General features: G+C 44.1%; 1 protein-coding gene across 1 annotated transcript in view; it reads left to right on the top strand.

The window, feature by feature from the left end:
• MAP2K4 (mitogen-activated protein kinase kinase 4) overlaps positions 1–25,073 on the top strand; it is a 173,185-nt gene that overhangs the window by 121,987 nt on the left and 26,125 nt on the right. Inside the window, 3 exon segments of the mRNA XM_038371210.2 lie at positions 3,945–4,064; positions 7,579–7,630; positions 14,216–14,343. Of these exon segments, the coding sequence (XP_038227138.1) occupies positions 3,945–4,064; positions 7,579–7,630; positions 14,216–14,343 (300 nt within the window).

The raw sequence follows: 25,073 nt of genomic DNA, 5'->3' as shown, positions 1-25,073 counted from the left end.
TGCACTAGCCTTCTATGACTAAATCATTTTGGAAAACTACTCAACTTTTTGTGGCGGTTGCAGGCACAATGAAGGTCTTCCAAACTCAGACCAGAGAATTTCATCATGGATCAGTTCCTGTATCTGCACATGCTACGACCTGGCAAAGGTCCATGCTCCTGCCCTGACGACACATTCCACAAGGGTCCAAGCATGTTCGTCTGCATTTGTGGCACAGGTTCCTAAACAGGACATTTGTAGAGCAGCAATATGGTCGTCAGTTCACACTTTCGTGTCTCGCTGTGCCATCACTCAGCAGGCTAGAGACAATGCTGGATTTGGCCGAGTGGTGTTACAATCAGCTTGTCAATGAACTCCGAACCCTCCACCTGCACTACTACTAGGGAGTTGCCTACATTGGAATGGACACGAGTAAGCACTCAAAGAAGAAAAAATAGTTACTGATCTTTCATAACTGTTGCTCTCAAGATGTGTTGCACATGTACATTCCAACCCCCACCTCTGCCCCTCTGTTGGAGTTAGCTGGCAAGAAAGAAGTGAGGGGGCTGCGGCTCAGCGCTATGATCGCGCGACTTCAGGAACCACTAGAGCCAACCTGACAGATACCACAGAGAGAAAAACTTTCCTGCAGTAGTGCTCGGGGCAAGCACACATCTACATTGGAATGGACAGCTGTAGGCCCTATTTCTAATACAGGCATCCATCCCAGGCTGGAATAAGAATTCCTAACTGAACTGACAGGCAAGTCATCTGGTGGCAGCTATTGAGGCAAATATTTCACTCAGCAAGGAAGGATTCCCCCCATTCCATTCTTCCTTCCTCTTTCAAAAATGAAAAATGGTGTACAGTCCAGCAAGAATTCTCCATCAAGAAGAGCTTACAGATGCATCTCTCTCTCTGGGGGCTGGGACACTTCCATTTGGAATCCATTAGAACATCAGTGGTAGATGCAGCAGATACATTTTTGAGGGCACTGGCTGTTGCCATGTGATGTGCTGTGAATCATGGCTTCACACTTTGGGGTTTCCCATAGAGGTCCTGAACATCCTGAAGGACAGCCCTTTGATGAAACTCACCTTTTTAACCAAAGACAAATGAGTCCTACACACTCTGCAGGACTCAGGGTCACCATCTGCTCCCTGGGATATGTACATCTTTCCCAAACAACTCCATAGGTAAGCATACAAGCCTAGAACCAAGGCTCAAAAATTTTTACCACCAGCATCCTTACAAGCTACCCGTAAGAGGAAAAGGATTCAGAAGTCCCCATTTCCTACATTGTCTGAAGCAACATTATCACCCCCAATCCCAGCCCCATCTAAACAAATATTTTTGACGAGAGCTCAAGAACTGCAAACCACCAAATGCTGATTTCCACACGCCCTTTGGGAGTCATATAGTACTCTTTTTCCCATCGGGAGTGCTGGAAGAATGGACAAATGGTTACTAAACATCATCCATTCTGGCTATGCAATCAAAATTTACCTCCCCTCTAAAACTCCCGTCACCACACCTTTCAGTGGCCCATTCTCGTGAGATTTTCAACAAGAAATACAATCCCTCTTCTCATATTAACAGAAAATTGCAATATATAGTAATCCAGAGGAGCCCTAAGACATAACTGAAGGCTAATGCTCTACTTCTTCTGTAGTCAGACCACCTGAACTATGCCTTCCTCGTTTACTGCTCCCATCTCAGGTCTTAAGGAAAATTTATCAGGACAAGGCAAAGTCATCCTCATTGTCTTCAATTGACTCAGCTCTTTATAGGCATTGCCTGACACCTTCCCATCTGAGTTTAATAATCAAACTGGGCTGGCTGGCCTTAGGCCCCCTGGTCCTTAAAGGCATGGACCACCTTGTTACATCTTGAAGCTTTTCCTAACTAGTCTTCCATCACCACATCATAAAACCATTCTCAGAAGCAGATTTCTGGTAGAAGAGGGTTTCTTAATCTAGCAGACAAAGGCAGCATGAGATCCAGTGGCTGAAAGCTAGACAAATTTAGACTGGCAAAAGGCACAAAATTTATAAGTCAGGGTAATTAACCATTGGACCCATTGAACCACTGGAATAGCATACGGAGGATTGTGGTGGATTCTCCATCATTTAAAGGCTTTAACAATTGGATGTTTTAGGATATGCTCTAGACAGATCTGTTCTAGCTAACCAGAAGTTGTGCGCTTGATGCAGGAATTACTGGGCATAGCTTCTGGCCTGTTTATGCAGGAGATGATCATAATGGTTCTTCTGGCCTTTAATCTATGAATCTGCATTGAAAGTTTATAACACCTAGACGTAGGTTCAAAATTCCCCCAGGACTCCTGGATTTATCTCCAGGTGAACATGGTCCCAGCTCTGTGAAATAGGATGTGAAAGGGTTATAACACAGGATTTTTTTTTTTCCTCCTGAGAAAAAAACAATGAGTTTTCAATAACCTTAAAGAAAAGTTCTAGTCTTCTCTTAGACACCTCCTCAATGTATAGCAAGCAAGGCCTTTTCTGATGTCTAATCAAGAAAAATCTACCACAGAGCTGAGGAAGACTTCTTTGGAGGAATCTCCTACATTTGTTGGACTGTAATTGACTTATATCAAAAGTCTGTACCTTATGCATAATCACACACTCCCAAGACTCTGAATTGCCAGGTCCTGGGCCCAGGTCTAAAAACTGTGATGGTATGTATACACATTGTAGTACGCATTTGAAACAACAATGCACAACACTTAAAAGCATAGATTCAATCGCTCACCTTTTAATTCTGAGCTCAACGCAACCAGCCTTATGAACTGCTTTTCCGAAGAGTTTGCTTGTCGGTGCTCTGTCTCTGCTCCTGCCCCTTCAGACATCTGCTCTAGGCAAGGGTCAACCAGAAGAAAAAAGACTAGTTGTCTGAACTCTAGACCCATTTGATGATTTAGTCCCATATGCTTACATGATTAATTACTCTAAAAGTGTTTAAGTTCAAGATACAGTGCTGCTGTTGGGAAAAAATACCAAACCTGTATAATGCCTGTATTTACAACAATGAAGACATGCCTCAGGATGCCAAAATCCACCACAAACATCTCAAACTAAGCCATTTGCCATCCATACCAGTTAGCACAGAAGACTTTGGAACAATATCCCTAGTTTGGACTGAGAGTTGTTAGATTTTTGAACTTTTTATTCCAGTTTAAATGTCTAATTTAATCATGATTTAAATGTCATCATTTAAAAATTATTTGATTTTAAATAACTTAAATGTTGTGCTATAGCTTAGTAAAATGCTCAGACTCGTATTCTTAATTTTATCAAAGCCTGGTTCTCTGGTAGCTGTGGTATCCACAGCTGTGTATCACATTTAAGGATACATTCCTGCCTTTACCACTGTACTTGATATAATGAATGCAAATATAAAATATGAAACCATTTGCAAATCACTTTTAAAGATACCCATCTCTCAGTATTAACAGAACTGCACATGGGCAGGGGCACTGTTTGAAATGAGGGGATATTAATCTCTCATGGAGGTTTGCTTCAGTTCTGGGTTTGAATATTTTATCTGGGGTTCTAGGTTCTTTGGTAATTTGTTTTGTAGCCTTTACATCTTTTAAATAAAATGATGTAAATCATGGAAAGCGATTCAGACCTGGATTTAGCTGCCAATTCCATTTCCAGTGACCTGGCATCTTACACACAGGAGGGGATGAGATGCCTCTCCTCCCTGTGATCTTCTCTTTCTTCTAGTAGGGCAAGGTTGTCACAAACCAATGTCTTTACTTTCACTGTACACGTTAGTATGTGCACCCAAGATTCTTCAGCCTGGCTTCAGCGCCCCCATGGGCCAGACTGTTGGAGCATAATAAAAGTGCCTGTTCATGGTCCTGACCAGATTCAAAAGGTCTCTGCATTCTGTTGATTCTTATGTGTTATTTCACCGTGACATATGTTTGTTCTTTTTAGGGTGACTGTTGGATCTGTATGGAGCTCATGTCTACCTCGTTTGATAAGTTTTACAAATATGTATATAGTGTATTAGATGATGTTATTCCAGAAGAAATCTTAGGAAAAATCACTTTAGCTGTAAGTATTTAGATTTGCTGTTCCCTTTTTGCACATTTTAAAGGTCATTTAAAAAGTTATGCTTTTGACTTTTTAGCCCTGTTCCCTCTGGTTTATTTGCATTCTGTAGAATCTTTAGGGTTCTGGTTTTACCATTGCTTTAATGTTATGTTAACTCTTTATTACTTGGTGGAGATGCAGTCAGCAGCCCTGGAGGGGGAGGCCTCAGGGAATACAGACACCCCACAATCTTTTGCCTGAAATTCAAGCTGAATCCAAAAGCCCTCTTTTTGTTCCGGTTCATTGACATTCCAGTAACCCTCCACCCGGATTGTCACGTTAACAGATGGCACTAACCAGGGCTGGTTCGTTGCCTGGCAAGAGGCTCTCATTCCAGGCAGGGCCAACAGAGAGATGAACTCTTCTGGTTTGCCCTCTTTTCATGCTGCTCCCATGTTTTTCAGTGCATCTGGAATTCATGAAAATTGTAATTGGCTGAAAAATCATGAAGAAGCACAAGTTTTTGAAATGAAATGTTTTTGTGTTTATGATAATATTTTATCCCAGAGTTTCATAAAGAAATGGGATGGATTTTGAATCCGCAGTGAAATACAAAATGTCAAATTTCAGGCATTTTGTATTTTCTTGTGACTATTTCTTCCACCTCCATTGGCCACCCAGAGATGGGAAAAAACCTGATGTTGGGGTGTTTTGATCAGGCAGTTTCAGAGCACGTAAGAGTTCTGCACTTGGCTTCGTTCTCCATGTCAGTAAACTTTGGAGTGAAAAGGTACTGCCAAAATCAAAGGGAAGACCAGTCCTGGGCAGAGTGGAAGTGATGGGGTGTGTCCATGCAATACTGGGGCTGGCACTGGGTGTCCAGCTCATAGGGTTTTATCTCTTCTGCTACTGTTACTGCAAATTCTCAAAATAAGTTAGGCTTTTGGAGCAGTGTTTGACATCTGTGAGTTTAAGGCAAGATAGCACTGGATCCCCTTGTGCCCAGAGCCATCCTATCAGTGTAGGGCAACTGGGATTTGTTTGTAGCTTTTGGAGAGTCAGCCAAAACTGAATGGACAAAACAGTTCTCATTTCACCTATTGCTATGGAGCAAGAATGATTTCTCCTTAGTACCCTAGCAATGGTTAGATTGCTTTATAGAACCATTAATGCCCATCACTTGCTTTGTGGGCACAGTGTGAGGCATGCTGATTGCATGGAAGAACTGGCAACTTCTGAACCTTTCCTGTGGTCCAGGAGCACTGAGGCTTCATTTTAATGGAATCAGGAAGTCTGTGAACCTCAGCCAGTTACACAACTGGCTTCTTCAAACAGCCTTCCACAAGAGAGGTACAAGACAATGACACAAGCAAAAACAACCCACCCCAACTCCTGCCCCACACACACAGGCCAAGGTACAGATCTTGCAGAACAGTGGGACAGTGACAGGAGAACACTATGTATATGCATCATCATTTTGTTAGGTTCTTCGATGCTGCTGAATAAGAACCGAGGTAACAGGAGCTGCATGCATGAAATATCGTAGCAGTTAGCTGGGCCTGACCCCTAGTGTCCTGCGTGGATACAAAATTTGTATCCGCATCCAATCCACCATCCACAAACATGGTCCACCGATATCGGCAGATTTGCAGGGCTGTACTGACCTCTCCTTTGGAAATGTCGGAATAGGTTCTTCATTAGCCACATTGAAAGAAATAGCTTGACAGCCAGATTGTTAACATGTCCATATGATCCACATTCCTCAAGAGTATTGTCATGTGTATACATGAGGGAAGGGGATTGGGGTATAGAAAAGTAGTGAGATCAAAGTGACATTAGTAGCACCAGAGGTTTATAAGTAAAGTGCCAGTCCACCACTAGTGCCAAAACCCACCTTTTTCAAAGGGTGACTGAACTGCAGCCTGCTGCCTCAGTGGCTGTCGGCACTGCAGCCCTCTGGCATTTCAGGTGAGCTCCTAGTTCTGAGTGTGTGTGGTTTTTCCTCCAGCCAATTTTCAAACTTGGGTAACTAAAGATAGGCCTGTAAATCTGTATTTAGAAATGCCTAACACAGGTTTAGGTGTGGGTGTGAAAACTGAACTAAAATACCTCTCTGACTATTCCTCTATAGCAGGAGAGAGCAGCACATACAAAGCTCACCATCCCTCCTCTAGCCTGTTATTACTATAAAGCCTGAGGTTACATCAGGAAGGAAAGTGTGTTGTTGGATGTGTTTAGTTTTGATTTGGTTTAGATTAGTTTTCTGTGGACACATTGAACTACCCCCTAATTCTCTTCCCTCACTAGCCCCATAGACTGAGATGAGGAAGATTTTTTTAACAATGTTCTGAGTGTTGGGTTCTTCTCTCTGTGAAAGCATAACTGATAGGTAGACGAAGGTGCACAGGGACAGGTTGTCTAGCTCCCATGTTAGCTCTTAACCATAGTGTCCTGCTTCCTTCCTGCATACATAGTTCCCCACTAGCTTTTGCAAAGTACCACTTTCCCACTGTGTTGCAAAATCATTTATAATAACAGCGCTAAGGTGGGGAGTGAGTAGTAAAGACCTCTAGACCTAAGCAAACCAGCTGTCAAAAGCCACGCCTCTTGGGACTTTATTATTGGTTCGGGAAAATAAAATTCTATGACTTGTCTAAAGAATAGCTTCTGATTGGCTCAGCCAAGAGGCATGGCTTGTCCAAGGCTGACTGTCCTGGATTTACTGGCTGACTGTGGCAGCTGCCTGGATTAGTGCCTTTCTTCTCTCTGCCTCTTGGTCAGTGACACAGGTTTTCTTCCTTTCCCGTTGTTTTAAAACGTTTCTGCAGTTTATCTGAGTTTATTTTCCTTTTGTTTCAGTAACAGGCTGAAAAGCTTTTACTTTTTTGGCTGTTCTACAGCCTCTCTCACTTTGTGTTGCACAGTATTAAAACCTGCCCCACTTTATTTTCTCTAAAACACATGTTCTGTTACTAATATTAATACCTTTATTTCAGAAAAACATAGTATTTTTAGACTTTATTTCTAAACAACCTAAATGCATAACATTTTTTTCTAAAATGCATGTTCTATTTCTAATATTTAATGCCTTTATTTCAAAAAAATACATACAATATACAAAAAGGCCTGTTAACATATGTATGTCTTAACATTTTATTCCTCTGTTACTAAACTTTATTTAAAATGTATAAAAAGCCTATCTTTTTCTTAAAATCTTTAAAATGGCTGTAAATGTGAAAAGCAGACACATAGACAGTCCTAATGTTCCCCATAAAAATTCAAAATGGCCACTACTGCAAAAGTGTACATGTCTAAAAATGAGATTAGAGGGTGGACATACACCAAAAGGGGGTGTGAAAACCTGTCAAAATTTATATGATGATGACAGATGTAGAGGTCTTTACATTGTTCCTTTCAGACACTCAAGGTTCCTCTTTATTGTTCTGGCTCATGTTGCTCAAATAGTTTTAATAATCATAGGAATCTCATTGCAGTAACTTATTTTTCATCCATAAAATCTTCTCTTTTCTCCTAGACTGTGAAAGCACTAAACCACTTAAAAGAAAACTTGAAAATCATTCACAGAGGTAAGTTCATAGGTTTCTCTTCTGCAAAGGAATTATCAATTATTTTTCCTCTTAACTTAACTACAAAAATTAATTTCGCATAATTTCATGGTTAGTCCTTTTTTTAAGTGAAAGTATAATTGTGGATAATCATTAAAATTAGTTTTCTAAATATATCAAATAAATACTTTAAATTCATAGTGTTTTGTTTGGGATGGTTTCAATCATTTTTCCATTCTCCCTTGACATCTGAAGTGCGTAAGTGCAGATAATGAGAACATACATCTATACAGATTGCCTTTCCCAGGACTGAGGAGGCTGCAGCGGCACCACACGCTCTCCCTCGGGAAGGGGCGGGGCTAGCCCCCAGCCCCGCCCCTGCCAACAGTTCACACGCTGGCCAATTGTACTGGCCTGCGGGGCCCCTCAAAGTGCAGGGCCCGGAGCGGTCTCCCCGATTGGCCATACCCTTGGGATGGCTCTGCCTAGGGCCAAGAACTATTCCTCATGGGACTCTACTGGAAACACATCTATTCAGTGATGATTCCCTCTTTACAGTTACATTTTGAGACCTATCAGTCTGCCTGTATTTAATGCATTTAATGTGTGCTCTGTTAATTTTGTATCATTCTAGTTTTTTAATCAAAATGTCATGTGGTAATAAATCTAACACTTTACTGCAATCTAAGTATATTACACCAAAGGGAAGATGGGTGAGATCATATCTTTTATTATCATCGATGTCTGTGGTGAAAGAGACAACCCTTCAAGCTTACACAGAACCCAGCTTGTCTCTTTAATATCGTGGAACCAACACTGCAAACAATAATGGAAGATATATTACATCAACGATGTTACCTTTATCAACCAAACTTGTAATCTCATTTAAAAAATCATAAACCTCTGTTGACTGGCATTAATTATATTACCATCTAATATTTTATTAATTGAGCCATATCATCCACTTCATTATCTTGCCCTGGATTGATGCCCGGCTGACAGGCTTATAATTACCAGGCTCATTCTATTACCCTTTTTCACATTGGCACAGGATTAGCTTTCTTCCAGTCCTCTGGAACTACCCCAGTGTACCAAGTTTATATCACCAAGGCCCTCTTGCCATACTCCTGTCTTTATGTCTCTAGTAAAGGGAAGTGGTGTCAGCCTAGCTCAGAAGTTCTCAACTTTCTTCACCTGGGACCCCCAAACTAGCCACAGTATTTTTGTCATGACTTCAATCCCTACAGTCCTATGGAGTCACTACAAGAAAGCATGGGTGGAGTTGGGGAAGTGCTGGTGCTGTTTCTTTCACTCCCCTTTCTAGTCCTGCCTGCACTGTGCTCTGTTCTAGGGGCCTGCTAATTCAGTAGGGCAAAGAGTCAAAGTCTGAGTAGCAAAGGCCAATGGTTAATTAGCACATGCAGGCAGGAGGTAGAAGCTGCATTGAGGGTGGAGTACTGCAGAAGCAAAGAGGAGAAGAACTTGCCCTTCCTGCCCTTTTCCTTACTTCCCCTGGGTCCTAGCGCTTAGATAATGGCCTCAGCCTCTTGTCTTTGGACCCCCAGACCTAGATGTTGGGACAGGAGGGTCCTTGAGGAATCGCGATCTCAGGAGAAAGAAAAGGAGTATTTGTGGCACCTTAGAGACTAACAAATTTATTTGAGCATAAGCTTTCGTGATTATGTTTGCTTCTTTAGGGAAAGACAGTTCTAAAGGGAACAATCTGAGAACTCATTTCGCAGCAGTACTTGACCTCAGCCTGCATTCTTCCTCTTAAAGAGATAGACCCATAGCCACTTTTCAGCCTTAATTGCTCTTCTAGAGCCTTGGAGGAATGTGAGCATTTGATACTGGGGCAAGAACCAGGGTGGTCCAGTGGCCAGAGAACAGGACATTGGGAGACCCTCCCAGCTATCAGAGTGGTAGCCATGTTAGTCTGTATCAGCAAAAACAACACGTTAGTCTCTACGGTGCCACAAGGACTCCTCGTTGTTTTTCCTCCCAGCTATGTCTAGAAGGTTGAGGGGAGATATGATTGCTCTCTATAATATATCAGAGGGATAAATACCAGAGAGAGAGAGGAATTATTTAAGCTCAGCACCAATGAGGACACAAGAACAGATGTGTATAAACTGGCCATCGGGAAGATTAGACTTGAAATTAGATGAAGGTTTCTAACCATCAGATGAGTGAAGTTCTGGAATAGCCTTCCAAGGGAAGCAATGGGGCAAAAGATCTATCTGGTTTTAAGATTCTACTCGATAAGTTTATGGAGGAGATGGTATGATGGGATAATGGGATTTTGGTAAGTAATTGATCATTAACTATTCAGGGTAAATAGGACTAATCCCCTGAGATGGGATATTAGATGGATGGGATCTGAGTTACCCAGGAAAGAATTTTCTGTAGTATCTGGCTGGTGAATCTTGCCCATATGCTCAGGGTTTAGCTGATCGCCATATTTGGGGTCGGGAAGGAATTTTTCCTCCAGGGCAGATTGGAGAGGCCTGCAGGTTTTTCGCCTTCCTCTGTAGCATGGGGCATGGTTGACTTGAGGGAGGCTTCTCTGCTCCTTGAAGTCTTTAAACCACGATTTGAGGACTTCAATAGCTCAGACATAGGTGAGGTTTTCGGAGGAGTGGGTGGGTGAGATTCTGTGGCCTGCACTGTGCAGGAGGTCGGACTAGATGATCAGAATGGTCCCTTCTGACCTTAGTATCTATGAATCTATGTCGCTGATTCATCGGATGCATTCAGTGGAAAATACAGTGGGGAGATTTATATACACAGAGAACATGAAACAATGGGTGTTACCGTACACACTGTAAGGAGAGTGATCACTTAAGATAAGCTATTACCAGCGGTGGAGGGGAAGGGAGGGGAAGGAAGAAAACCTTTTGTAGTGATATCAAGGTGGGGCCATTTCCAGCAGTTGACAAGAACGTCTGAGGAACAGTGCGGGGTGGGGGGAGAATAAACATGGGGAAATAGTTTACTTTGTGTAATGACCCATCCACTCCCAGTCTCTAGTCAAGCCTAAGTTAATTGTGTCCAGTTTGCAAATTAATTCCAATTCAGCAGTCTCTCTTTGGAGTCTGTTTTTGAAGATTTTTGTTGAAGTATTGCCACTTTTAGGTATGTAATCGAGTGACCAAAGAGACTGAAGTGTTCTCCAACTGGTTTTTGAATGTTACAATTCTTGACATCTAATTTGTGTCCATATATTCTTTTACATAAAGACTGTTCAGTTTGACGAATGTACATGGCAGAGGCACATTGCTGGCACATGATGGCATATATCACATTGGTAGATGCGCAGGTGAACGAGCTTCTGATAGTGTGGCTGATGGGATTAGACCCTATGATGGTGATCTCAGGAGAGTTGTCTGTCAGCTTGGAGGAATTCAGAGCAGACACATGGCTGATTCATTAACGGCAGTTGTTCTGTATTACTAAAGGCGAGGAATGCTCTCGGGGAATGGGAGAGAGGGAGGATGCTGCCAGAGGGATCTCTCTTCATCTTCCCAGAAACCTCGAAGAGTCAGCTAAGGCAGACCTAGGAGCCCGAGCCCACGCTGTAGGGCTTGTTTATAGAAGTGACTAGCCAGCTGCTGGGAACATCTTCCATTGGAAAAGCACTGTCCTGATACGGTGACCACACCACTAGTATTTCTCACTTCCCCTTCATCTGCTTCAGAAGAGCTTTAGGAAGTCCACAGTCATAGTCTATGGACATTCTAAATATGGAGAAAATCTGTCTTGTATACTCATGGCGTATGTGGAGTGCTATGAATGAGAGCCATGGAGTAGTAGGTTTAGAACTGATTTCATACAAACACATCTCCAGTAGTTAGTGGATGTGTCATTTCCACACTAATCTGTGCTTTTCCTGTGTAAGTAAAATACCATGGCATCCCAGTCTTAGCTGGGTGGTTTCTATACATAGATCTGCTATCTCTGTGTCTAGTGCCATCTGAATCATTGTCAGAACATGGAAAGCTTTCTAAACTGCGTGAAGTGAGTGCCACAGTTCACTGTGTGTCTAACTGAGAATTGATACCATAGGTCTCTTCTGGGGACAGTGTACAGCTGAAAAGAGCCTGAGTTTGTACATTTACTTTAAAAGATTCTAATGACTGTGGTCTCTGATGAGAAGAGCCTGTGTAATGGATAGATCAAATTGTTTCATGTTTCTGGTTTTTCTCAGGGTGGTGTTATGGAGGCAGAGTTCAGGTCATGTGAGTGACTTTAACTACGCCATTGCATACTTTCAAATGTTTGTGGGGGGTTGTAGAGAGGAACTTTCATGTTGCATTTCCCAGGATATCTAACCTTTCCTTTCCAGTCGATGGGGTCTCCTTCTGATCCCTTCCCTCAGATGGCTCTTCCAAATCATTCTCCACCATAGTATCTGTGTAGAAAGCCTGAAAACCGTTTCTTACCACTATCTACATTGGGGATACATGGGTTCTCCTCTTTCTTCTTCTGGAGGTCACATGCTGCCAATTTTCTTCACCGTTCTGCACTGCCCTCTCTGATTCTTCAGCATGCTGTGCCTGCAGTACCAAACACTGACTTCTATCCAGAAAATCTTCCTTTTTTGTCTGTTGCAACACAGGGTTGATACTTGGGACTTTAGTCCTTTATCCTTCTCCTCCAATTTGGAGACCAGCTTGCACTTCGTACAGACAAAGTTTCTTCTGTCCTCTGGGAGAAAGACAAACATGGCACATCCTGTGCAGGTCACCACAAATGATCTCTCACTATCCATAATATCTTCCTTGTAAGAGCCTCTGCAGATGTTGTATTTACTGATCACAGAAGCCTGAAAGGCAAAAAAACCTCTGTGGGAACTCCCCCTAGGCAAACTCCCTCTGTTTGCCTGTCCTCTGTTCGTTGCTTAGTATTGTCCTAGTATTGTGTGACAAACCAGCTTCTGCGTGGGGCTCATAGTGTTGACCTTACTTGGCTACTATACTAAAAACTGCCTGAACCTTTTCCCCAGTAGGAATTTATAGTGAGATACAGTGTGTTAGTTAACTGAGTGACTCGAGGCCCTTCTCTCAATTTGATGGCATTTTTCAGTATGTTTGTTTGTCTGTCTGAAACACAGATGACCTATCTGTAAGCAACAAATGTTTTCAATTTCAAAATGCCAGAGATGTTTGTACCTCCATTGCAGAATTTCACTGGGGAAGCTGTAGCTGGCACATGAGAAAACAGACCCTGCCCCAAGGAGCTTACACGCTGAGACCCACCTGGAATAGTCCAGTTTCACAGAGCATACCAGGGGCTGTGTAGGCATCTCACAGAGGTCACTGTTGGAGGGATGTGAAGTAGTGGGAGGTCCTGTGATACATGGGAAGAGGGGAAACTGTTCCACTCAGAAGGGGAGGCATGGGAGGCAGCGTGAAGGTGATGGGGAGAAGGCTACAAAGGGGGAGGTTGGGGGGAGGCTGGGACTGAGCGAGGGGAGAGCAGGAGAAGGTGCAGGCGACAGGGGAACTGTGCAAGGCCTCGCAGAGAAGGAGAAGCCTGACTTTGATGCAGGAGGCACAGGGAGGGCAGTGCAGAGAGCTGGAGAAGTGAGTGACCTGAGCAGAGTAACAGAGCAGGAAGGGAATTTGAGCAGCCCTTTGATGGGGCTGAGGGAGCGTGAGGCCATGGGAGAAAGTGTCTGTGGGAGTCCAGGGGAGAGATGACCAAGGCAGGGAGCAGGATTTTAGAGTGGGAGCGAGGCAGGGATGAAGAACAGTGGCAGCCTGGGTACGTGGGGGAGTAAAAGGCAAAATGGAGGCAGCAAGTCTTGGGTGGTGGCAAAGGCAGGGACTGAGTGGGGGTGGGAAGAGATCAGGGCAGCAGGACTGCTGCTCATTGTGGGCACACCTACACTGGAGCTGCACGTGTAATTTCCAGCTTGATTAGACATACACACACTAGCTTTGAATGAGCTTATGCAGTAAAAATAGAAGTGTAATCACAGTGGCATGGGCTAGCTGCCCATCTGAGACCCTGGGTATGTGCCGCTACATTGCTGTTTTAGCACACAAGCTTGATCAAAGCTGGCATGGGTATGTCTCTCTGAGCTGGCAGTCACAGCCCCAGTTGTCATGGAGACACCCTCTCTGGGAGTGTACCGCTCAGCCTGTGTGGGCCGTGTACACTTGTACACTTGCTTGTACACCCTCTTGTACACTTGCAGTAAAAAACCCCGGATGTGGCCTGCCACAACCTTAGATGCCATTAAACACAGTTTTGTATGCTAATTAAGAGCCAAACATGGTGACTAATGAGGCTTGTTCAGAAAGAACTTCAGAACCAGGACAGTCTCTGTATCTCCTCCTACTTTCCCAGCCAATGCTCCCAAAATAAACTGCCAGGTATCTCTGTGATGGGGCTATGAGACAGTGATAGATACTATGTTTGGGAAATATATGATGACATCACCATTGAACATAAATGTTAAAGAGGAAGAGTTGAAACTGAGTGTTCAACCTTAGGTCTGATTTTCTGATGCCTGTGTCTGTCACTGCGCAACCACATGGCTTTTGAAATGGAGATCTCCAGCCACGACTTAACCTGTTTCTTTCTTTCTTTCACTCACAGACATCAAACCTTCCAATATTCTTCTGGACAGAAATGGGAATATTAAACTCTGTGACTTTGGCATTAGTGGACAACTTGTGGACTCCATCGCCAAAACAAGAGATGCTGGGTGCAGACCATACATGGCAGTAAGTGGGATCTGACAGTGTTGTTGAGGGGGCTGGGACGGGCACAGGATATGGAGCCTTTTGTCTTCTAGCTCACACTAAAGCGAGGCCCAGCTCACTAGTGATTCCCACCCATTGGCTGAGCTGTGCCTTAGTCGAGTTCCCCAGAGGCAGGCGTTCACATACCAAAAATGACAACTGCAAATCTAGAACGATCTGTCCTGCTGGCAGCCTCAACAGGGACGCCAAGGACAAAACAGGTCACAGAGGCTGGGCTTCCTTCTGACCCTGGAGATGAGAGTCAAAGCACATGTGCCGGGGGTCTGAGCAGCGCTTACACAGCTGCTGTCTGGGCTGTTGTTGTTCTGGGACAAAGCGAGAACTTCATGCTCCAACATCTTCAACCAGGACCAAATTTGCATGCGAAAATAAACAGCATGGCACAGAGAAGGAAACTCATCAGGAAGTGTTTTTGTGTCTATAATGAACCTGTTTTTGTGAGGTATTGTCAGAATTAATAGAAAGCAAAATCTTTCAAAAGTATTGTGATTCAGTCAAACAGCCAAATTTCCAAATTGTACCCGGAAGACACAATTCTGGGGAGCAGCTGAATGGAAATTGCTTCATCTGTGTAGCAGTTTTTGAAGAGTCACTTCATTCCACCATTGTGATTTTCAAAGCAGTCAGTAGGATTTAGGGACATTTTCCATTCCCTGGGCTGCTCTGAAAATCTCAATCCATATTTTTATTTGTTCTATGGGTTTGGGGGCTGGTTATGTTCATAGCTATTGCTCTTCTGAGATGAATGTAACACAGCCCAAGGGCCACACAGAACTTTGCCTGCTTGTCTTTAAGCATTTTGAAAAAGCTCTTTCTTTAAATCTCTTCTTCTGAGTGAGTTTGAAGGCAAGGTTTTACATACAGTAGTGACTGAGGATTACACTGAAAGGAGATTGCCTCAGCCAATCAGAATGCAGGGCTGTTCCTGATCCAAGTTATTTACCACCCAACTATTCATCTCCCCTTCCTGGCTATTAATAAATCTCTTGAATGACACCATTGCTAGTAATGATCCCTGCAGTACATTCCATTATTAAACCCTGTCCACAGTAATATTGACCATCACTGCTACTTTTGATTCCATACTGCAACCTTTCACCACATTGAATCCCAGTGGGCTTCACACTGTGCTGACTTGCATCCTTAACAGTCATTCTTTGTCTAAATTAATTGTTTCCACTCGTTTATCCTCTTCCACTGTTTTAACTATCTCTTGGCATTCTGCACAGGTCACTGCTACCGAAGTCGTGCTGGTTTGTCCCTCTCATTTTACACTTATCTAGCTATTCTATAACTTGTTCTGTAATTATTTTCTCGTCTCTTTTTTGTTACATTGAAGAGAGGCTCAATGAGGTTTTTTCATTTTTAAAGATGGGTACAATGTTAGCGTAATCCAGGCCTCTGGTTTGGTCACTCTTGTTAAAGATATAAGGCATGTTTGTTGTATCTCTGCTGCCTCAGTTCCTTTATAACTCATGCACGACTGGATGGATGCCTGCTCCTTCTCTCTCCTCACTAGGTATGTTGGGAAGGATTCACATAAATCTCTGTGTTCTCTGTCTACCGCTCCAGGATCAGGTCACGACTGTAGTTGCACATTTGTTGACTTTTTAAATGAGAAAAAATGACTGACTATAGTTTGCATTGTTAAGAGCTTTCATGTGGTTTGTAATTTGGGGGAGAGGCCAGCATGCTGGCATTGGGTGTGGCATGCTGGCACCTTTCCTTGTATTCACTTGGTTCAATGACAGTTAGCTGGGGGGGAATGGGCATGGAATGGAAACTTCAGGAATTTGGGCTGCATAGCCAACTTTCTATATGATGGTAGAGGTGGGTTTACAGCCAGGCTCCCTAGCCTAGGTAGAGTTCAGGATCTGTGAGTGTTTCTGTGATCCAGCCTGTACTTCAGGGACTTGTAATTGGGAGCAGGTGTGCCAGCTCAAATTTCATTCTTTTTTTCTTTTGGAAGGTAATTTAATGTAGAGCAACTGCAAGGCACTAGACTGCATCTCTGGAAACTGATATGCTATAGATGTCTACTAAGTTGGTACCACAAGGGCCACAGCAATGTAAGCTTTCCCCAGAGGGGCCCTTTCTGAAGGTGGGAAGATGTTAGTTTCCACTTCCCACTGAGTCCTTGGTTTCTCTGCCAGTTGTGGCCATTTTTGTGTTGTGGGCACCTGACCACGGGCTGGGGAAGGAAGGACTGACACAATCCTACGCATTGGAGCAAGGCCCCTGAAGAGCCAATGGACATAACATTCGATGACTACTGACGTTGACTGCCTGTGAGGCAGTGCTTTAGTGAGCAATTATTATTGCCCTGTCCCATTATTAACCAAAGACATCTGTTTTTTAAATGAAATTGTAGAGGATTTAGGCTCTAAGGGCTAGATCCTCCTGTGGTGTCAGCCAATCTAGTAGGTCCCTTGAAATTAGCAGAGATATATTGATTTACACCAGCAGAAGATCTGTGTCTGAGTTTCCAGTGCTGAAAAGGATTCTTTGCTTCTGTCTCTTTGGCTTTCCATGTGGCCAATGTATTGAAATGGAAAATACGCTCTTGCCACGAGCAGAAACATGTGTTTTGTTCGTACTTCTAGAAGAAAACCACATAGGAAATGCAAAACAAAGGACCAGTGGGCATCCAAATAGAGACCTTTGAGTTGCAGAGTTGAGACTTCATCTAGAGTGGTTCAGTTTGCATCATGTTTCCATGAGTAGTGCGTCAAGGTGGGCTGAGCTAAGAGCCCCCCATCATCACCAAGCCTCTTGGCATCACTCTGCCTTTATCCATCAAGCTTCCCAGTGCTGGGTCTCCCTTTCCTCTTGCTCTCATCTTCTGGTAACCCATCCCCCTTGATATCTGGGGATACCCCAGTGGTGTGTCTCCTCAGATACCTTGAGTCGCTGTGCGAATTGCTCTGCTTACATGTGCCCAGGAGCGCTCTCTTTGGCCTCCCCTCCTGGGGCATTCAATGTCTTTCCTCTTGGAGTATTAAAATGAGCCCTATTCTCTTGTCAGTCACAGCAGAGCGCAGGGGTGTCTGGGTCCTTCAACCTGGGATAAAAAAGTCAAGGGATCACAATCAGTGCTTGGGGAAGAGTATCTGTCTGGATTAGCTCCCTTTGTGCCCCTCAGGCACCAGTCTCTGCAAGGGATTGCCCTGGTGTAGAGAGGCGGGGCCAGCCTAGCCAGTTAATACACCACCTTCCCCATGGGCCCTGACTCACAGGTCAGGTTGGGGAGTGGTTGCACTACACTGTATGTGGTCCCTAGGGCATCACTGCCAGATGGTGCAAATTAGAGTAGTACCCAGGCAGCTGTAGTCTATGCGTGAGCTGGAACTGGAACAGTTTGGCTTTCTGTCGCTCCACTTTTTCCTGCCCTTTCAGGAGCTGTGTGAAGGGAAACTGTTCTTTGCTAGTGGCTTCCCTAGGCTTAAGCTCCTGACCTGCTCACCCTGGGATTCCCAGCCTGACAGGGAGGCAGGTGATGGAGCAACCAGACTTCTCTTCTCCTACGCCAGTGATGCCGCAGGCCTCAGGAAAAGAACAGCAGCTGCTCAGAGCGCTCTGGGCTCACTCTGGAACTGCTCCTGGGGTTTCAGAGAGACTTTTTCTGTTGATTTGTCCCCTTTGAGGACTGCAGTTTAGAGTCTTGAGGGCCACAGGTTCAAAACCCCATTCTTAAAGAGAACAAAGACATGGTTTTCTTAATTCCAGTGAAACAATCCTATAGCAATCCTATATCAAGCATGAATTCCTGACAGACTGATCCAGTCATCACACTTCTGTTGAGAGGGAGGGCGTTTGACACATGAGTTAAGGTGGTGTTCTTTTCTTGTTGCAAAGCCATCAAGGTCAGGGGACGTGCAAGGGGATAGCTGCACAGCAGCAGATTTTGCAACAAGGGGGCAGGTGTAGCAATGTGAGAGGGAGCGACCTGGCTGGGAGTGTGTATACAAAACTGATTTTCGGCAGTTGGATGTTATCTGTGACTTATCACATGCCTTTTGCATTTGCCAGCTAGTCTACACTATTAGGGAGTGAAGACACCCAGACACTGCAGTACAAGGCGCATTGCAGAAATATCTCTGAGAGATAAATGAGACTAGGATTCACTACCTCTGTCTGCTGCAACTCATTTCTCCCCCAACAAGGAAAATCTTCCTGACCACATGGAAGCTCTGTCACTGCATTCAAATAGCTAACACTCTAGGTATGACAGATTTCAGCACAAGCACTAAAAGGGGGAATTCTTAAGACTAGTAACAATGCAGCTATTGTACTGTGCTTCACATGAATCTACATGTGCATGTATGTGGGAGAGACTTCATGGTGTCTGAGCTCTGTGATCCATTTGTACAGACAGAGCAGCAGCATTGGCTGCAGCGAGCCTCTGTATTTGATCTGTAGCAGCTTCACACTCCTGATCTGATGACCAGGTTCTCTTTGGGCTCAGTCGTTCACTTAACAGAGCAGTCAGGCTGTTTCTTGATTGTACATCATACAGTTAAATCTCCTCAGATGCTTTTGAATTAAATGATTGTTATTCCTCTGAAGTTGGGCAGCCAGAAATAGCTTTATGATTAAGTAAATGTGTTTTAGTAGGAACTGAGACACATGCAAATAACCTCAGGGGGAGACATCCCAGTCCGAGTATCATGGCATGGTTCCATGTGTCTGACACAAGCAGCGTAGAGAATAACTCAAGAGATTCCTGAGCTGTGAGCAAACCCTTTCTGCCCAAGGCATGCTGGTAATGTCACTCGCATACTTCAATGGTTTAAGCTGAGAACATACCTCTGCTTACTCATTCATAAGCTAAAAATGTTGATGAGGTTAGCCCAGTGTGGGACCTCTCCTGTCTAAACTTAGCTCATTACATCACTTGGTGCACAGCCCACATTGAACTGCTTCCGCTGCAGACAGTTAGGTCATGTCTGCGCTTCAGTTGCCCCACATGTCTCTTTCTGGGGAAGAAAGCAGGAACGTTGTTTCCATCCTGTACATTTAGACACTTGACTATGGAGAGAATTTATACAAAACGAGCAAGACCTGTGACCAGCCACATGTGTCAGCAGGCCATTCAGCCCAAAGTGCCTTATTACTTAGGGCAAGATGTGAACTTTGCAGAGAAAAGACATTTCTGTCACTGGGAGTCAGAAGCAGAGTGTTTAAAAATTGGCTCCTAGGACAGCTGCTCTACAAAGGCACTGCAAATCAATAAACAGAGCCTGTATTATTACATGAGTAGGAAGTATAGAGTTCTCTTATGATTCACTTTCCTTTTATGTGAATTAAGGCAGGGAAACAACCCAGCAGCATCCACATGACGTAGGCACATGGGTTCGTGCAGCTCCAGCTCCTGAACTGGCAGGACAATGACTGAGCCCAGATGAGCTGTTACTCACTGATACGTAGGCAGTAGGAGGTTATATCTAAATGCTGAGAACACAGAGCACATGTTAGTGGGGATATTCACTACTTTGAAAGAACTGGTGAAGGTTTCTAAAGGGGAATAATGCCAGATTCAAAATCATAAACAGTGGGACATAAGGATTAATCCCACAGGAATATTGGCATTACACAGAGGGCAGGATTAAGGGTACCTGGGCATGACTTTGGATACTGCGGCTGGCTAGGGTTGGTTTCCAGGGCAAATGAGAGAGTGAGTGTGTGTGTGTGTGTGTGTGTGTGTTTGTGTGCAAGAGAGGGTCATGGATGTAGGTACATGCCTTTACACTGTAGTTCTTGGGTTCGTGGCTTTGAGTTTTTCATTGCTGTCCCTCAGCCACCTGAACTGGTTTCACGAAGTGGCTTTTATCATTGGATTGGTCTGTCCTTTTAGAAAAATACGTTGAAAATAGAGGGAGGCAGAGAGTCAGGGTCAGGGAGACTTGACTGGGATCCCTGCAGGGAGGCTCCTCTCCTGTACAGGTGAGTTTGCCCTGTGCAAGGTCAGTGTGCACCTGCTGTGTGTACAAAGAGGGTTGAAGGTAGGCTGGTGCCAAGGAGCTGTACGGCTCTACCAAGTGAATTTCATCAACCCAGCAAGCCCCCGAGATGGGCACAAAGCCAACTCTTCCAGTTCTGTGCCACCCCAGTATTCCTGCAGCATAGAGGGTGTTCTGTGGCAGATCAGGGGCAGGAGAAGAAGGCATGGCCACGATATCCTGAACCACAGGTATCCCCTAGTACAGTGATGCTCATAGGGATTATGGCAGTAGGAGGTAGGGAGGGAAAGCTAGGGCTGTACGCAGGCTGCTCTAACCTGCTACTCGGGCCTCTCTGCCTCCTGCCTGCCCCAGCATCAGGGAGATGCAAAGCCTTCCCTTTGGTACCTGCACTCACTCAGGAACCCAAGGTGCTATAGAGTACTATCCACGATCAGAATGATCATCCACAACTTTTCTCTAGGTGGTTACAAACTGTGATGAAGTCACCTCTTAACTTTCTCTTAGGTAAGGTAAATAGACTGAGCTTCTGAAGTCTCTCACTGTAAGGCAGGCTTTCCAGATCTCAAATCGTTCTTGTGGCTCTGTTCTGAATCCTTTCCAGTTTTCCAACATCTTTTTGCAGTGTGGACATGGATAGTAGGCATAGAGACTTGGTAAAGTCACCGTCCTCACCAAAGTTTTTCCCGCTGTGGTTAGTTCAAGGCTCATGGGCCTCTGTGAGGTCCTCACCCCACAGAAGCCTTCTTGCTGGGTGATGTGATGGGACGCAAGGCTCCAGGAAGTCACCGCCTCACCACAGCCCCAGGTACTGGGCTAATATGACAGCTCCCAGCCCTCTGCAATCGCCACCTCCCGACCGCTAGCTGGGGCTGTGTTAAGCTCTGTAAAGTTATTGGCTCATCACAGCTCTGTCTGCTGGGCTAATGTGTCATTCGTGGCCATGGCTGCGACAATGTCACTGCCACACCATAATCTGGCTTGCTGGGCAGCTGTCCAGCTCTCAGGGCTCTGTAAAGGATAGCTAGCTCCGGTAACATGAAGGTATACAGCTCTCTTAAACTTGCGCTGACTTCTTAAACTTCTCTTTGATAAGCTAAAAAGATCAAGCTCCTAACGTCTCGCACTCATGTGGGTTTTCCAGACATAGAATAATTCATGTGGCTCTTTCCTGAACCCTTTCTACTGTTAAACTTCTTTTCTAAAACGTGCACACTAGAATTAGACACAGTATCTGGCAATGGTATCACCAGTGCCATATACAGAGGTGATACTGTCTCCCTACTCCAACTAAATATTCCCTTGTTTATACATCCAAGAACTGCATTAGCTCTCTTAGCCACAGCATTGCACAGTGATCTCATGTTCAGTTATTCACCATGATTCTTAAGTCCCTTTCAGAACAATACAGTCCCCCATCCTGACCTACATGTTCTGGAGGTACGGTGACAGAGAACAAGTGTGAAAATTTGGGACGGGTGGAGAGCTCTGGCAGGCTCTGGCAAGTCCCACAAACAGCTGTGTCCTGCAGGACTACAGTTCTTGGTATGCAGTGCTTCATTTTGATCTGATCATCTGAGGGAAATCCCCAACCTTCAGTCTGAGCTGTCTTCAGCCATGTGCTAAATGTCTCTGAGAGGGCAGAGGAGGGAGTATCCCAGGGAGGCAGACAGCTTGCATCTTACACCATCTGTTCCTGTTTTTATAAGGAAAGAAGGGTTAAAATGTGCCATTCGCTCACACATCTGCTCCTGCTTTTAAATGAGTACATTTTAGATCTTTATGGTGACTTCCCTTGCATTTACTGTCTGTCAGTTTACAATAGCTGGTAGGTTAGGAAGAGAGGTGAGTTTTCTGTGCTTTATAAAAAGATTGTTGAATTTACAGTGTATGCAGTGTAATGTTCCTTGACTGTGTAACCAATAAGAATCAGAAGAACTCACATTTTGAGGACTGCACTTTCCAATAATATATCTTAATTGCATAGTTATGTGCAACAAGCCAATACTTTGTAGAGAGGTGTCTGTAGCTTTACAGCTGGGTTACACATCCAGATGCATGTGTTTATATAGGCACTTGGTCCTGGGAGGAAGTGGGGGTTGAAGAGGGAGCAACAGCTCTGCTAGTTTTGAAGACAGAATGCTGGTCTGGACCTCTTCTACTTGAATGGAGACTGTCAAATGGCACCAAGGTCTCATTTCAGAAGATATTCCCATGTTTGGTGTATCCAAACCCTGCTTCTTTACAGTGTCCATTGGTTGACCTCTGCCTCTGCCTCAGCCTTTTCATTTCTTCACTCGCGCCTGGCATTGGAAGGATCTCTATGAAGTCATCAGTGTTGTCTTCAGCATTTTTCCCGGGTCCCTGGAGTGTAACTGCATTGAATCTTATTTCATTGGGAGTCCATGTGGGGATTTCCCAGAATCTTTTATCATCCTTACTGAGACACAATTAATTTTGGCCATTTGACAGCAGTCTTCCATCCAGTTTTCTCTGTAACTGTGCCACAGATATGTAGGTCCCAATCACTCACTCATTAGAGTAACGTATGATCTCTTTCTTTCCAGGAGGCTCCTTTTTGGTGTAAGTCTCTTCCATGGCTGTTTGCTTCTCTGTCCTGTAGGGAGAAGAATGGCTATTACTTCATCACTGTTTCTCTTCTGCTCTTCTTTGATGCCACATTCTTTCATCTTCTAGCTCTTGATTGCAGTTTCAGTTTTCCGTGTCTCTCTGAATCTCTTGGGCTAATGTTCTTGATCAGTTGGAAATACCTTCTTGATAAAGTTTTGCTTCCTTTGTATCTTTCAGAGACTTTTACTTCTGATCACGCCTCTCCATGTTTTCCTCCAGAGCAGGGAGCAACTTGAGTTGATATTCTTCATGCACCTATAAGCAGGAGGATTGTATGCTCTATATTGGTCTACCTTGGGTGCTCCAATAGCCATTCTTTTAAAGAGTTTTTGCTTCTCACATGGGAATGTCTTCTCACGTGTTGGAACATGTAAGTGTCGAGATGCTCTGTTCTGCTCTGCCAAGGACTCATCTCTATGCAGAGGCCTGTTCATTAGTTATTGAGATTTTTGGATGATCTCTGTTAATCAGTTCCTTCCTCCCCTAATCATCATGTTACAGTATGCACCTTACTCCCGCTCAGCTCCAGACTCCCTCTTCCTGTTTTTTCTTGCTCTGTCATGCACCCTTCATCTCTCAGCTTTAGAATTAGGAGGTATAAAATGATTCAGTAAAAGAACTTACTTTTCTCGTGACCATTTCTGAAAGAAGAGGTTGGTTTTGTGTTTGTTTTTCTCCATTTTTTGGAAAAGTAATGAAGAATGATATGAGCAATTTTTGCCTTCCAGTCTAATTTCTTTCCCCAATAAAATAATGGAACAAATATTAAGAGACAAAAATCATTAAATGCACAGATAATAATGGAGCCATGAGCCATAAGCAGCATGATTTTATGAAGAACTAATCTGGACAAACTTGATTGCCTCTTGACTGAATTACAAAAGAATGGATGAAGGGCTGGTGGTCAATACACCAGAGTTAGATATTAGTAAAGCATTTCCCATGGTGCCTCATAGAAATTTAATTGAAAAATTAATTCAAATTGATTTAGATTGGAACAGTGTCATGTCATTGAAAACTGTCTGGCAAATCATAACCAAAATAAATAGCAAAGTATTGAGTCAGGGAGAGTGTTCAGTAAGGCATTGTTGTTATAGAATCATAGAATCATAGAATATCAGGGTTGGAAGGGACCCCAGAAGGTCATCTAGTCCAACCCCCTGCTCAAAGCAGGACCAAGTCCCAGTTAAATCATCCCAGCTAGGGCTTTGTCAAGCCTGACCTTAAAAACCTCTAAGGAAGGAGATTCTACCACCTCCCTAGGTAACGCATTCCAGTGTTTCACCACCCTCTTAGTGAAAAAGTTTTCCTAATATCCAATCTAAACCTCCCCCATTGCAACTTGAGACCATTACTCCTCGTTCTGTCATCTGCTACCATTGAGAACAGTCTAGATCCATCCTCTTTGAAACCCCCTTTCAGGTAGTTGAAAGCAGCTATCAAATCCCCCCTCATTCTTCTCTTCTGCAGACTAAACAATCCCAGCTCCCTCAGCCTCTCCTCATAAGTCATGTGCTCTAGACCCCTAATCATTTTCGTTGCCCTTCGTTGTACTCTTTCCAATTTATCCACATCCTTCCTGTAGTGTGGGGCCCAAAACTGGACACAGTACTCCAGATGAGGCCTCACCAGTGTCGAATAGAGGGGAACGATCACGTCCCTCGATCTGCTCGCTATGCCCCTACTTATACAACCCAAAATGCCATTGGCCTTCTTGGCAACAAGGGCACACTGCTGACTCATATCCAGCTTCTCGTCCACTGTCACCCCTAGGTCCTTTTCCGCAGAACTGCTGCCGAGCCATTCGGTCCCTAGTCTGTAGCGGTGCATTGGATTCTTCCATCCTAAGTGCAGGACCCTGCATTTATCCTTATTGAACCTCATTAGATTTCTTTTGGCCCAATCCTCCAATTTGTCTAGGTCCAGTTATGTCCAATTATGTCCAGTCTCATTTAATATATATCCGCTATTATCTACCAATGGAAGTAGAAAACATTAATGAACTTTGACAGGAGTTAGTGAATTAGGTAGTGCTATGAACACTAGTTAGGACAGAAGAATAATACAAAGGCCCCAAGAGAGGCTACCAACATTGGAAAT

The sequence above is a fragment of the Dermochelys coriacea genome, chromosome 14 (genome assembly GCF_009764565.3).
Source record: "Dermochelys coriacea isolate rDerCor1 chromosome 14, rDerCor1.pri.v4, whole genome shotgun sequence".
Taxonomy (NCBI): domain Eukaryota; kingdom Metazoa; phylum Chordata; order Testudines; family Dermochelyidae; genus Dermochelys; species Dermochelys coriacea.
This window is presented reverse-complemented; position numbering and strand designations above follow the sequence as displayed.